The 12538-nt window shown below is 49.5% G+C and overlaps 6 protein-coding genes across 6 annotated transcripts; 1 reads left to right on the top strand and 5 right to left on the bottom strand.

The window, feature by feature from the left end:
- Nucleotides 1–464: 464 nt before the first annotated feature.
- N7487_003692 (CybS family protein) lies at nucleotides 465–1451 on the bottom strand (the record flags this gene model as incomplete). The annotated part of the gene is made up of 5 exons (XM_056871439.1): nucleotides 465–630; nucleotides 721–840; nucleotides 942–1008; nucleotides 1193–1210; nucleotides 1313–1451. 5 exons carry the CDS (start codon nucleotides 1449–1451, stop codon nucleotides 465–467), a joined length of 510 nt encoding a protein of 169 aa, XP_056729159.1.
- Nucleotides 1452–1879: 428 nt separating this feature from the next.
- On the bottom strand, nucleotides 1880–2914 carry N7487_003691 (MDR family NADP-dependent oxidoreductase; the record flags this gene model as incomplete). The annotated part of the gene is made up of 1 exon (XM_056871438.1): nucleotides 1880–2914. The coding sequence occupies one exon, from the start codon at nucleotides 2912–2914 to the stop codon at nucleotides 1880–1882; it is 1035 nt and encodes a 344-aa protein (XP_056729158.1).
- A 663-nt stretch (nucleotides 2915–3577) lies between these two features.
- N7487_003690 (NAD(P)/FAD-dependent oxidoreductase) lies at nucleotides 3578–4750 on the bottom strand (the record flags this gene model as incomplete). Its single annotated transcript, XM_056871437.1, has 1 exon — nucleotides 3578–4750. The coding sequence occupies one exon, from the start codon at nucleotides 4748–4750 to the stop codon at nucleotides 3578–3580; it is 1173 nt and encodes a 390-aa protein (XP_056729157.1).
- A 1203-nt stretch (nucleotides 4751–5953) lies between these two features.
- Nucleotides 5954–8117, top strand: helA (putative DEAD box RNA helicase HelA; the record flags this gene model as incomplete). Its single annotated transcript, XM_056871436.1, has 2 exons — nucleotides 5954–6324; nucleotides 6389–8117. The coding sequence occupies 2 exons, from the start codon at nucleotides 5954–5956 to the stop codon at nucleotides 8115–8117; spliced, it is 2100 nt and encodes a 699-aa protein (XP_056729156.1).
- A 596-nt stretch (nucleotides 8118–8713) lies between these two features.
- On the bottom strand, nucleotides 8714–10284 carry adB (adenylosuccinate synthase ADE12; the record flags this gene model as incomplete). The annotated part of the gene is made up of 4 exons (XM_056871435.1): nucleotides 8714–9424; nucleotides 9559–10010; nucleotides 10124–10192; nucleotides 10245–10284. 4 exons carry the CDS (start codon nucleotides 10282–10284, stop codon nucleotides 8714–8716), a joined length of 1272 nt encoding a protein of 423 aa, XP_056729155.1.
- Nucleotides 10285–10903: 619 nt separating this feature from the next.
- Nucleotides 10904–12303, bottom strand: N7487_003687 (putative oxalate/formate antiporter; the record flags this gene model as incomplete). The annotated part of the gene is made up of 3 exons (XM_056871434.1): nucleotides 10904–11811; nucleotides 11875–11967; nucleotides 12015–12303. Coding segments are annotated over 3 exons (1290 nt in total), but the record flags the coding sequence as incomplete, so codon positions are not given.
- Between the last annotated feature and the right edge of the window lie 235 nt (nucleotides 12304–12538).

The raw sequence follows: 12538 nt of genomic DNA, 5'->3' as shown, positions 1-12538 counted from the left end.
TTCTCGTTAGCCTTGTCTTCCTATGTTTTTATATCATCATGCCTTCTTGGAGGATAGAATCAAAAGGATTAGAATACATATTTAAGAGAGTGACCTGATCGGTGAGTAGAAAAACTGTGCTCATTTCAAATACTGCTAACTATTTACCACATATTTCGATGTATCGTTGATACATAAAGAATCCGGCTGCATATCTTCTACGTAGTATACAGAAAGAAACGAAAAACACTAGGTCTTCTCGTACAAGGGTTATATTCCGTCCTTTTTCTATAGCTCAGAAACAACCTCGAGCAGCAGGAATCCGGCACCGATCAATAAATTCGGGCTGAGACAAAAGAAAAATAATCAACGACATATACAGAGGCGGAACGGAACGCCTGGATAGACCAGAACCAAATTGGTAAGCAGGAAAAAAAAGGAAATAGAAAGACATCATGTCTGAAAAAAAGAACCGCAACAGCACTCTATGCTGTCCAGATACGACGCAGAGCCTCGGTCACACCAACATCGTTTGTCTCGAACTCGTACAGACCAACAGCGGTGGTGAGGGTGAATGCGCGCAGGAGCCAGTTGCAGGTAGCGCGGAACTTGGGCACACGGGAAGGAGGGAAGTAGTCGACGATGGCGGCCCTGGTAGAGAGATGTTAGATTGTGATTTGCAGATTTGCAGATCTGGGGTAGATTCGAGGGAATTGCGGGATAGCGCGGGGAGGCTCTTACTGGAATCCGATGTGCGAGTGGGCGACGATCAGAGAGCACAGGATGGCGTCCATGACGGGGTTGAGGGAACCAGCGGCGAACGGAGCGAAGGTGAGAGGGACCAGGCCGACGCAGACCAGTCTGAGATAAGATGTTAGTCGGGATTTTTCTTTGCGCATGCCGGGGGCTATCGGAAGGAGTTGTATAGGTCGGTGTTGTAGTGCGCGAAAGGGAGCACAAACCTCTCAAAAGACCAGTGGTAGCTGCCCTCGGAGGGGTGGGTTTCGGGAATGGGAGCAGGGTCGTTCACTATCAGGATAGGTTAATATCAAAGACTTCCGCGAGGGTGGTATTGCGGTTCGACGGGAAGCATTGTTTGATCGCTGAGAATAACGGAGACTGTATATCTCCACGTATTGCAGGCGGTTTTATACTCAATGCTATCGAAAAGCGAGGGCAGGGTCGGAATAGGCAAGGCGCGGAAATCACATACTGGTTCCCTGGACAGTCTCTGTGTCACGAAAACCACGTTAGCAACTGCTCATAAACAACAACCAATAGATCTATCCATTGGCAACGGCTCAATAAGCCTTATGGCAGGGCCTCTACTTACGGGGCAACGGGGGCAGGATCTGCTTCTTAGCGGAGGCATGGAAAGCGACGACCTGCGAAACGCCGACATTCTTCTGGAGGAAGGGCGCCCGGGGGGCAAGAGTCTGTCGCAGCAGAGTTGAGCGCGCGAATGAAGCCATTGTGAGTGGAGAGTATGATCGTGAAGAAGCAGAAACGCCGTTCGAATACAAGCGGATGAAGTTGGAGACCTCGGGAGTCCGACTCGGTATGTCATCCTTTTACGGGCCATCTGATTGGTCGATGGTTGTCCGCCCAGCCGAAATTGGCCGATACTCTGGTGAGAAACATTTAGCCCTGCGATTATCTTCTTCCTGTCTACAAGTTGTATATTATATGAAGTTCTTGGTTACAGATTAATGTTGGTTCTATACTCAGTTCAGATTATGATATGTGCAACGTTTGTTTGATTCGACTATTTTGAGGGATATCTACATTTTTATCCCTACATACGAAAAGTCCTAACCGAGGTATTGCATGCCTCAAATGTTTCAACAAAAAAAGATCAATGCTCCAGGCATCTCATTATTTCATCAGTCTCGTAAATCACTTAGAACTTAAGGACAGCCTTGCCCAAGTTCTTGCCGTGGAAGATGCCAATCAGGCCGTCAGGAGCGTTATCAATACCTTCGGTCTCATGGATGAGGACCTTGAATGAGCCATCCTTGATCCACTTCTGCACATTTTCCTGGTGCTCCTTAGCATAAACATCACCCATGCCCTTATCACCGACGATGAAACCGCGCATGGTAATACGCTTGACGAGAACATTGTGGATGTTCTTGATGGGGTACGGGGCAGCGTTGTACTGGGAGATCAGACCGCAGACGACGATACGACCGAAGTTGTTCAAAGCATCGAGGGCAGCCTCGAGGTGCTCTCCACCGACGTTCTCATAGTAAATGTCAATGCCCTCGGGAGCGAGACGAGCAAGGGCATCGGCGGGCTTCTCAGTCTTGTAGTTGAAACCACCATCGAACTTGAGCGTCTTGGTGATGTACTCGAGCTTCTCGTCCGAACCGACGGATCCAATGACGCGCAGACCCTCGTGCTTGGCGAGCTGGCCGACCAGCTGGCCGACGGCTCCACTAGCAGCAGAGACAAAGATGGTCTCGCCCTTCTTGGGCTTGCCAATTTCGTACAGAGACGAGTATGCGGTCAGACCGGGCATGCCCAGGGGGCCGAGGAAGACACGGATGTCCTCGAGGCCGAGGGGGTTTTCCAGCTTTTGGATGCGGACTAGCTCCTGCTCGCCGAGGGCGATGTACTCCTGGATTGAAACGTGACCAATGACCAGATCACCTTCCTTGTAACTAGCGTTGTTGGAGCGCACGATCTTGCCGATGGTGCGGCTGTCAATGGGCTTGTCGAGGGCGTAGGCGGGGGCGTACGACTTGGTCTCAGCTGGGCGCATACGGCCACGCATGTAGGGGTCGAAGCTGGTGTAGAGAGACTGGAGGACGACGCCATTGTCGGGAGCGGCAACGCTAGCATCATAGGCGGCGGGCTCGACAGCCAGGTGCTCCCCAGCAACGGGGTATCCCTGGGGAATCTTCTTGAATGTGAGAGCCTTGTTTGTAGACATTATGTAGGTATGTGGTAGGAAAGATAAAGATGGGAATAGGAAATTGCCGAAGTAAGGTGGGAGCTCTTTATATGACGATTGAGCTATTCATCAAAGCGGGGCTGTACCGAGGATCGAATACAATTCTTTTTTTTTTTTTTTCGATTTTTAATTATAAATCTGACGGATGTCGGAGAAGCTTCTCGAGATGGTGAATTCCAGTTGAGAAGTTCCACTATCTACAGTTTCGGCTTTGATATGCATAAATTTATGTGCCCTTGGTCCTAGCGTGCACTCAACAATTGTACGATGAACACATAACTGTGGCAACGGAACCAGTTTTTTGTAAAAAACAGTGGGGAACGGGTGAATTCCAGACAGCCTAGGCCGACGGAGACAGCCATTTTGGGCAGGAAAACCGTAACCCTCGGCATACCAAAAGGTGAAATAATTGTTGATTAATATACAGCCCCGATGATGAACAATCAAGCAACGGAGCAGTTGGCCAATTTGGGTTAAAGCGGGTATACCTCTCATTATTCTGCTTTGAGGACACTCGCACTCTTGGATTGGAAAATTATGCATTAAGTACATGAGTATATAGTCATTGCCGGACTATGTGCCAGCATTCTGAACCCTGAAAATGCGCGGAATTGAATACATCTAATCGCACCTGGGGATAACTTAAGCCTTGCCAGCAAGTGCGCCAGCGGCCTTTTCAATGAAGTAGTGCTTGCCCTTAATCATCTTGACCATGAAGCTGAAAGGCACAAATCCGAAAATCTGACCCGTACCACCAGCTTCACCAACGGGCACGACCATCATGATGCTGTCGCCCTGATCATAGGTCTTGATGGCAGTGCCGCCTACAATGGCTGCTTTGAGGTTGGCAGCCGCGACATGCGCTTGCTCCACGGCCTTGAAACTGAGGCGCATTGAGTTGTTGGTAATATCGCCGGCAGCAAAGATAGGCAGGGTTGACCCATCAGTAGATAGAACACGCATCTCTTTGTTCACTGTCACCCAGCCGTCCTTGTCCAGGAACTGAGCTGGAATGAAACTGTTGTTGGGGGTCGCACCGGTAGTAGGGATATAGAGGTCAGCCGAAATCTTGTCTCCGCCTTCCAAAGAGACTGTCCAGTTGGAACTATCGTCGGCTGGGGTCTCGACGCCAACGACTCGCTTTGAGGTCACGACCTTGACCTTCTTCTGTTCTAGCAGCTTGTGTGCGGCAGAGCTGGCGGATGACTTGAGCATCGGGAGCACGCGATCTGTCGCTGAGATAAGCGTGATGGATACCTTGCCAGCATTGCCACTTTGTTCCACTGCTTCAGCAAGCTCGCCAGCCAACTCAACACCGATAGGGCCTGCCCCGCCAATCACGATCTCCTTCGCCCCCGCAATGTGTTCCTGTGCCGACTCGATCAGCTGCTCCATGTCATTATGGTTCGACTGCTTGAATGGAATGGATGTGCCGGTAAGCGAGCCAGTAGTGGCAGATGTAGTGCTGCCCGATGCGATAACGAGGTAATCATATGATAGGGTCTTGGGCTCGCCCTCGTTTGGGGTCACGGAGACCGACTTGGCAGCTGTATCGATAGCGGTTGCAACTCCAGGAAGGAACTCGAACGCATCGGGCCGGTAGCCTGCAAAGGCATCCTTGATTGGGAGAAAGTACTGCTCAGGGCGGAAGGCCTTGGGTTTGGCGACAATGCGTGGGGCGGCAATATTCCAGTAGAAGCTTGTTGAGGGGTTGATCAGCACAACCTTTGCATCAGGTACATCACGGAGCACAGAGTGAGCAATATGAAGGCCTGCAAATGAGCCTCCAATGACGACTATATCGATAGGTGCCATGATACAGAATCAGTGAAGTGAACAAGGGTGAGTTTGTTGTTTTGTTTTGGGAGAAGGGACGGGATGTCTTATATGTGACAGATTGGATCTGTTCTCCGCGCGTACATGCAGGGTCAACAATAATAGACCCGAAATATATATGTCCGTTGTCAGCCCTCTAGCGCTATTGAAAAAGAATGGTGTTTGTCAGTGAATTTTTTTATTTTATTTCTAATTCTACCTACATGCTGACCAACCCCAATTTTTCAAGGTTGGCCTTCAGGAATAATTTGTTTTGATTGGTTCACCTTCTCCAAGGTTTCCAAGGTTTCCAAGGTTGGGGTGAACCTTAGATTCGATGTGTTTGGCCTGTTTGGCCTGTCTGCTTTGTTTGAATGATGATTTGCTACCCATACACCTCTTTGGGTATACAATATCATACACATACATGAAAGAAGTAGGAAGGCTTCAATATATGTTGGGCATTATATATAGCAATGTTTGCTCGTTACCCACAGATGTTCTTAGTTTGTTCAGCCTCCCTCCCGATGGCTATACATATTTGAGCAGCTGCCTGTCTTCCGGAGAACCACATCTTTTTTTCCTTTTTATTTCAGTCATAAAGAAAATATAAATATATATCTGTTTGATATTATTGTTTTCTTACGATAGCTCAAATATAATGTCTATGACACACTAGATATCCATATAACTAGTCCCACGACATCAAGGACAAAGTCCTGGAGCCCACATAGCTGCCCATTCCATAGATTTTACTTAGCATTGTTGGCCATCAACAACTGCTTGGCTCTCAGCAGAACACCTTCCGAGCAGCTTTGTCCAGGTGGATTCATGGCTTACCCACTTCAATGGGTTAGATTGATTGGAACAAAGTTCACCAGATCTTAGTGTCAAAGTATAATAGGTCTGAGACCCATATTAAGAGCCGACAAGTCATGATTCCTAGTCTTATATCTCGTTCGAGTATGAGAGTATGGGAGCCAAGTAGGGTTCATTTGGCAGATTTGGTAGATTTGCCATGTTTGCCGTGTTTGCCGTGTTTGCCACAATTGTTTATTTCCCCCTATCTCGGATTGTTATCTCTCGATAAGAATCATGTGACCCCGTAATTATTTTTGCGCTTCTCCTTGGAACGCCCCAAGTGCAATTTACAACATTGTCATCCTCCCATCCATTTTTTTCCCTTTCCATTAGCATTATATCATGATGCTTGGAACAGTTCGCCGATTTGGCGTCTCACATGCGCTGCGCGCTACTGCGCCTCGCTCAATCTCAGCAAGATTGGCTACTCAGCTGCCGAAATGGCAAGCTCCTTCGACCCTGTCATCTCTTGCTGCAACCAGATCGCTTCATTCCTCTTTCCCGAGGCTGTCTGCAGCTACTGCTCAGGCAATCGTTGAAGAGGCCGAGCCTTCCAAGCCTGCGATAATCACAGAGTTTTCCGACCTGGCGGCGGATAATCTCATTCACAACAAGATCATCAAGAACATCATTCAGCCTGACCGCATGAACCTCAAGACTATGACAGAAGTGCAGTCTCTTACTCTCAATGAGATCGTCAAGGGTGATGATATGTAAGTTTGAACGACAGATATGCCTTGAAATTGATTAGTCCGCTAACCCGCGACACTTTTTCAGCCTTGCCCAGGCCAAAACAGGAACCGGCAAGACTCTTGCTTTCCTCGTACCCACCCTTCAGAACATTTTGAATGATCCTAGTGTCGACGTGTCCAAGGTCGGCCGCCGCTCAGCTAGAACTGGACCTTCGGAAATCCGTGCCCTCATTATTTCTCCTACCCGTGAACTTGCGGAACAGATCGCAGTTGAGGCTAAGAAGGTTGCGTTTGGTACTGGTCTTATTGTCCAGACCGCTGTTGGCGGAACCCAGAAGCGTGCTGGTCTTGCCAAGATCCAACAGGAGGGATGCCATCTGCTTATCGGCACCCCGGGACGTCTCAAGGACATCCTCTCGGACCCTTGGACTGGTGTCTCTGCTCCCAAGCTGAACACTCTTATCCTCGATGAGGCAGACCGCCTTCTGGACCAGGGTTTCGCTCCTGATGTTGAAGAGATCCAATCATTGCTTCCTGACCCCACGAAGGTGGATCGCCAGACGCTCATGTTCTCCGCCACTGTTCCCAGAGAAGTTATGCAGATGGTTCGTCAGACCCTGAAGCCAGACTTCAAGCACGTCAATACCGTCCGTGAAGATGAAGTTCCCACCCACCACAGAGTGCCCCAGAAGCTTGTCTACACACGCGGTCTCGAAAACAGCCTGCCTGCCCTTCTCGAGCTCGCTCAGAACTGGCAAAAGCGTCGGGACAACGGCGAGGAGCTGCGACCTTTCAAGGCCATCGCCTACTTTAACTCCACTGCTGAAACCAAGGTTTCCGCTGATGCTTTTAACAACATTGCTCGCAGTTCAGAATTCCGCCACTCTTCTCTGGGCAACATGAGACTGCTCGAGATTAACTCGCGTCTCACGCAGGCGCTCCGCACTCGCAGTGCGGACAACTTCCGCAAGGCTCGTGAGGGTATCTTGTTCTCCTCGGATGTGACTGCTCGTGGTATGGATTTCCCGGATGTTACCCACGTCGTCCAGATTGGTGTTCCTCGTGACCGTGAGACCTACATTCACCGTCTCGGCCGCACAGGTCGTGCTGGCAAGGAAGGTGAAGGCTGGCTGTTCATGCACAGGGCCGAACAAGATGTCTACAGGAAGCGCCTGGGCCGTCTCCCACTGGCGCTGGACACCTCTCTGGAGTCCGCCGATGCAGATCTTTCCCAGACCTTCTCCAATGACACATCAGTTGGCAAGATCGTCAACCAGGTTACTGAAGGTCTGTCCCAGTGTGACGGTGCTACCAAGGTCAAGTCCTACATGGGCCAACTTGGAACCACCACTGGAAACTTCAATAGCAAGAAAGAGGCCATTCAGGCACTCAACCAGATGTTCACCGTGGGATACAACATGCAATCCCTCCCAGAGATCAGCCCTAGATTGATGCAGCAAATGGGTCTCAACCGAATTGATGGTGTCAGCATGGGTAACGGCAGCCGCCAGCGCCGCGAGGGAGGCTTCTCCCGTGGTGGTGACCGTGGAAGCCGTGGTGGCTTCTCTCGCGGTGGGGACCGTGGTGAGCGTGATGGCTTCTCTCGCGGCGGTGACCGCGGCGGTTTCTCCCGTGGTGGTGACCGTGGCGAGCGCAGTGGCTTCTCCCGTGGGGGTGACCGCGGTGGTTTCTCCCGCGGTGGTGACCGTGGCAGCTTCACCCGTGGCGGTGACCGTGGCGACCGTGGTGATCGCTCGTCTCGTCCTCGCCGTTCTTTCGATGACTCCTTCGGTGACGACTCTTTCCGATTTTAAGTTTGAGTTGAATCAGAGATCAACTCTTGCCAGCTACGCTGGCAATTATTATTTGTCTGGCATTTTCTTGGATAGCAAGGTTGCTGTCCAGTGAGACCAGATCAGCCAAAAGTGAAAAGATGAAGCAACCATTCTAGCATTGGGCGGCGTTCTCCCATCTCTTTTTTCGGACTGACTTTGTGTACTATACACCCTTGGGTGCTCTGTGTTTCTATTTTAGACTTCTCTCCTCTTTGTCTTATACTCTACTTGGTTGTTATGTGGGATTCCTTTCTGGATACGAAGATCTGACCTTCACTTTTTGATTTCATGTACAATATCTTTTAGTCATATGCTATTATTCTATCCAGGATTCAATTTAATCTTGACACAATATCTTTTTCTACTCAAACAGCATCATAATAAACAGGAGAAGACTTGGGTAACTGCCGCCTCTAACCAGATCCATTTTCGAGACATCTAATCGTTGAATATGGGACAAAAAGGAAACCTTATATCACACATCCCAAGTATATCGCAATATGCACGAAAAAAAAAGCAGTCACTCGTGAGTACAAAAGAAAACACCAAACAGAAAAGAAACAACGAGAATGCACTTAATCACGGGCGATCATGTGCTCTCTGGCAGGACCAGTACCGATCCACTTGATAGGAACACCGCCAATCTCACGCTCAATGAACTCGATGTAAGCACGAGCATTAGGAGGCAGATCCTCATAACGCTGGATACCCATGGTGTTGGACTTCCATCCAGGCAGAGTAACATACTCCACTTGGATTTTCTCAACAACATTAGGATCCGCAGGGAAAGTACCAGTAGTACGCTTTCCATCCGGCAGGATATAAGCAACACCAACCTTGATCTCATCAAAGTCATCAAGGATATCGAGCTTAGTCAAGTTCAGCGCGGTGTAGTGGTTAATAGCGTGAGAGTAGCGGCACAGGACAAGATCCAACCAGCCACAGCGACGACGACGGCCAGTAGTCACTCCGAACTCACGTCCAACCTGCTGCAGCTTCTCGCCGTCTTCGTTGAGCTGCTCGCTGGGGAAAGGTCCAGAGCCAACACGTGTCGTGTAAGCCTTGACCACTCCGATCACGGACTTGATGCTGGCGGGGTTCAGGGCAAGCGCTTGCACGGCTCCGCCCAGACCGGTTGATGACGAGGTCACGTAAGGGTATGTGCCGTGGTCGAGGTCGAGCATGAGGGCGTTGGCTCCTTCGACCAGTGTGTTGGGGGAGTTCTTGTGCTCCTGCAGGAACTCGAGCTGGTCGACGATGTGGGGCTTCAGGAGGTTGCGGTATTCCTAGAGATTGTTAGTGATGTGGTTTTGAGGTGGATGAACAAGACTAAGATTTGTTCATTTCTGCCGTCGCGTTATGGGGCTTGATGGGGGTTTTTTTTTTTTTTTTTGAAAGAAATCCCGGATTTCATGCGTACCTTGAACCGCGCAATCTCCTCCTCGACATCGTATGCCAGATCTCCGAACCGTGTGCGGTATGAGGTGTCCAAAGTGCGCAGCTTGCGCTCGAAGGTGGCCTCATCCAGGATCTCGCCAACGCGGACACCGCGGCGTGCGGCCTTGTCGCTGTAGCAGGGACCGATACCCTTACCGGTGGTGCCGACCTTGCGGCCACCGAGACCCTTCTCCTCGAGACCGTCGACGACGGAGTGCAGGTCGAAGCAGACGTGTGCGCGGTCAGAGACGAAGATGCGCTGGGCGGCGCCCTTCAGGCCCTTGGCCTCAATAGCGGCCAGTTCCTTGAAGAAGCTGGGGACGTGGAAGACGGTACCGGCGCCGATCAGGTTGATACATTTGGGCGAGACGAGGCCGGAGGGAAGGATGTGGAAGTCGTAGGTGACGTCCTCGTGGACAATGGTGTGGCCGGCATCTGTATCCAATTGAAAATGGCCGGTTGGTCAGTCACTGTCTAGTTTTGGGGACGACCCGTTTGAAAACTTCAATAATCCGGGGTAGAAGGATTGTAAAGCGAGTTGAACGTACTGTGTCCACCGGCGGCACGGCAGCAAAGTGTCGCATCCTGCGACAACATGTCTGTGATCTTCCCCTTTCCTGTTCATTCGTTAGCATGTCCAATGTCTCGATCGGGTCTCGTTCTCGTTACCTTCATCTCCCCATTGACTTCCTAGAACGATTGAAACCATGATTGCACGCTTGACAAAAGTCACAAATTCCAACTTATGCACGATCAATTGCTTTGGATGGTGGGGTATGTTCGAAGGCAAAAGCGAATATGTCTGGAGCCGATAGCGGGGCCAAGATCAGGGTTGCCGGTGTGAGTTTTCTGGAGTTTACTGGGCAAATTCGACCAACAATGCGGATGCTAGGGATTTGTAGTTGGACGTGCAGTTTAACTATACTACATTGAGCTATTTTTTTTACAAAATTGACATTTTTCTCCCAGTGAGTCAGACCAATTTTCGGCGAACTCCTACTGTCACGGATCCGGCGGGGTGGCGGGGCTTGGTTGCAGCCTTGATGCCTTGGTGCCTTGGTGCCTTGGTGCTTTGACTTCTATTGGAGCCTCAGGCATCAAGGGTTAGGGCAAGGGCTTCAATATATCCGCGTGCTTTTCGCATTATACATTGTCGTACTGCATATTTTTGCCAGGATAACTTATTCGGGGTTGGTTCTCGATTCATAAGACACTTTCTATATATCGCTATGAGTACACAAAATAGACCGACCCTTGGCCTTGACATTATGATTCTATCCTCCCTTTCTTTCTCAGGTGCTACCTATGAGCATACATCTCTATCGTTTTCAGAACTTGGTCTTCAAAGACCATCCTACACATATGCCCCGAGCAAGAATGAATGCCATCGTGGCAGACAAATAGAGCACTCCACCAAAAACTATGAGGCCCCCATATTCGCCGTCACTCCTTTCCTGAATGGCCCCCGCAATTGGAATCCCTACCAACGTACCAATACTAACAATCGTGAATGTTGTCCCGTTCCGCTTCCCATAATCCTTGGTGGCGCACACCTGAGAGATGCATACTGGAGTCAAGCTGATGGCTGCACCACTCCAAAAGCCAAAAAGCACAGCATAACATATGATAGCTGCCAAGTTGTTGCCAGCTCTCAACCACAATACAAGTGTCAAGATTGAGCAAATCAAAGATGTCAACACCATCACATTAAAGCGACCCACTCGATCAGCTATTAGTCCCGGTAAAAACCTTCCCGGGATAGCACCAATATTCAAGAACGGAATCAGGAGATAAGACATGGTGTCTTCTATGCCAACATATGCTCCATAGGAAGCAATATAGGTGATTGGGATGAAGACAGCGAATTCAACCATAAAGATAGCCACGGTCGTAGATGCATACTTGATATCCTTCAGTGCACGGAAATCAACCGATGCGCCTGCTTTCTTGTTTGGAGGCAGTCTTGTCTTCAGCAAAACACAAGCCAAGATACACAATACCGCACATAGAAATGCAATAATACGTATTGCCCAGCCGAATCCAATTTTAGGAGCAGCAAAGATGATTATCAAAGGAAAAGCAACTCCTCCAATGCCACCTGCTGTGCACGCTACACCTGTTGCCCACCCGCGGCGGACATTGAACCAATGTCCCACAGCAGATACGGCTGGTGTGAAAAGCGTGCAGGCAGAGAGTCCCCCGAGGACACTGAAGGATAGGAAGATCTGGTAGTACTCTAATCTCATTAGTAACTGGTCGAACTTCAGGTGAACGATGACAGAAAAATACTTTCACATACCTTCACTAAAGCTGAAGCACACCAGGGACACGACCATACCTATAGATCCCGGGACTATCACATAATTTGGACCAAATGTGTCGAATATTGGCCCTATCTTCGATTAATATATGCAATCATATGAAATGGTAAGTACTTACCAGCCTGGGCTCCTGCAAGATATAGGAAGAAGCCGTATGCACCGAATATCCAACCGGTGCTCGACTCGGAATAGTCTCGGAGTTGATGTGTGCTTGTCCAGGCATGTAGAATACCAAGACTGTTTAATAGCCCCATCGAGGGGACCATCGCACACCATGCTCCCAGTACAACGGACCATGCTTGTAGACCTCCTTCTGGGTAATCGTTATCTTTCGGAGGTTCGAGACTATCGGGTGTAGGAGTGAGATCCAGTTTTTCTTGGATTGAAAGCATATCCACGAAACCGGTCTCTAACCTTTGGGGTAATAATGTCATGTTGAGTATAGAAAAGACAGCATTTATATCTACGATCTAAATTTTGGACAGACGGAGAGCCCTATATCACCCCAACCTATTTTACCTGATTCGAATTGATCCGTTGTATAGAGCGACCGGTCAAATCGGGCTTTGATTGGACCGTGTCGTTAAGCTTAGAAATCCTCGGCGAAATAAGACGCTGATTGGTTCAATCGTTATGATGTTC

Source organism: Penicillium crustosum (assembly GCF_028827405.1).
Source record: "Penicillium crustosum strain IBT 35664 chromosome Unknown utg000002l_segment0_segment0, whole genome shotgun sequence".
Lineage (NCBI taxonomy): Eukaryota > Fungi > Ascomycota > Eurotiomycetes > Eurotiales > Aspergillaceae > Penicillium > Penicillium crustosum.
Note: the sequence above shows the minus strand (reverse complement) of the source record. Positions and strands in the feature narration are given on the sequence as shown.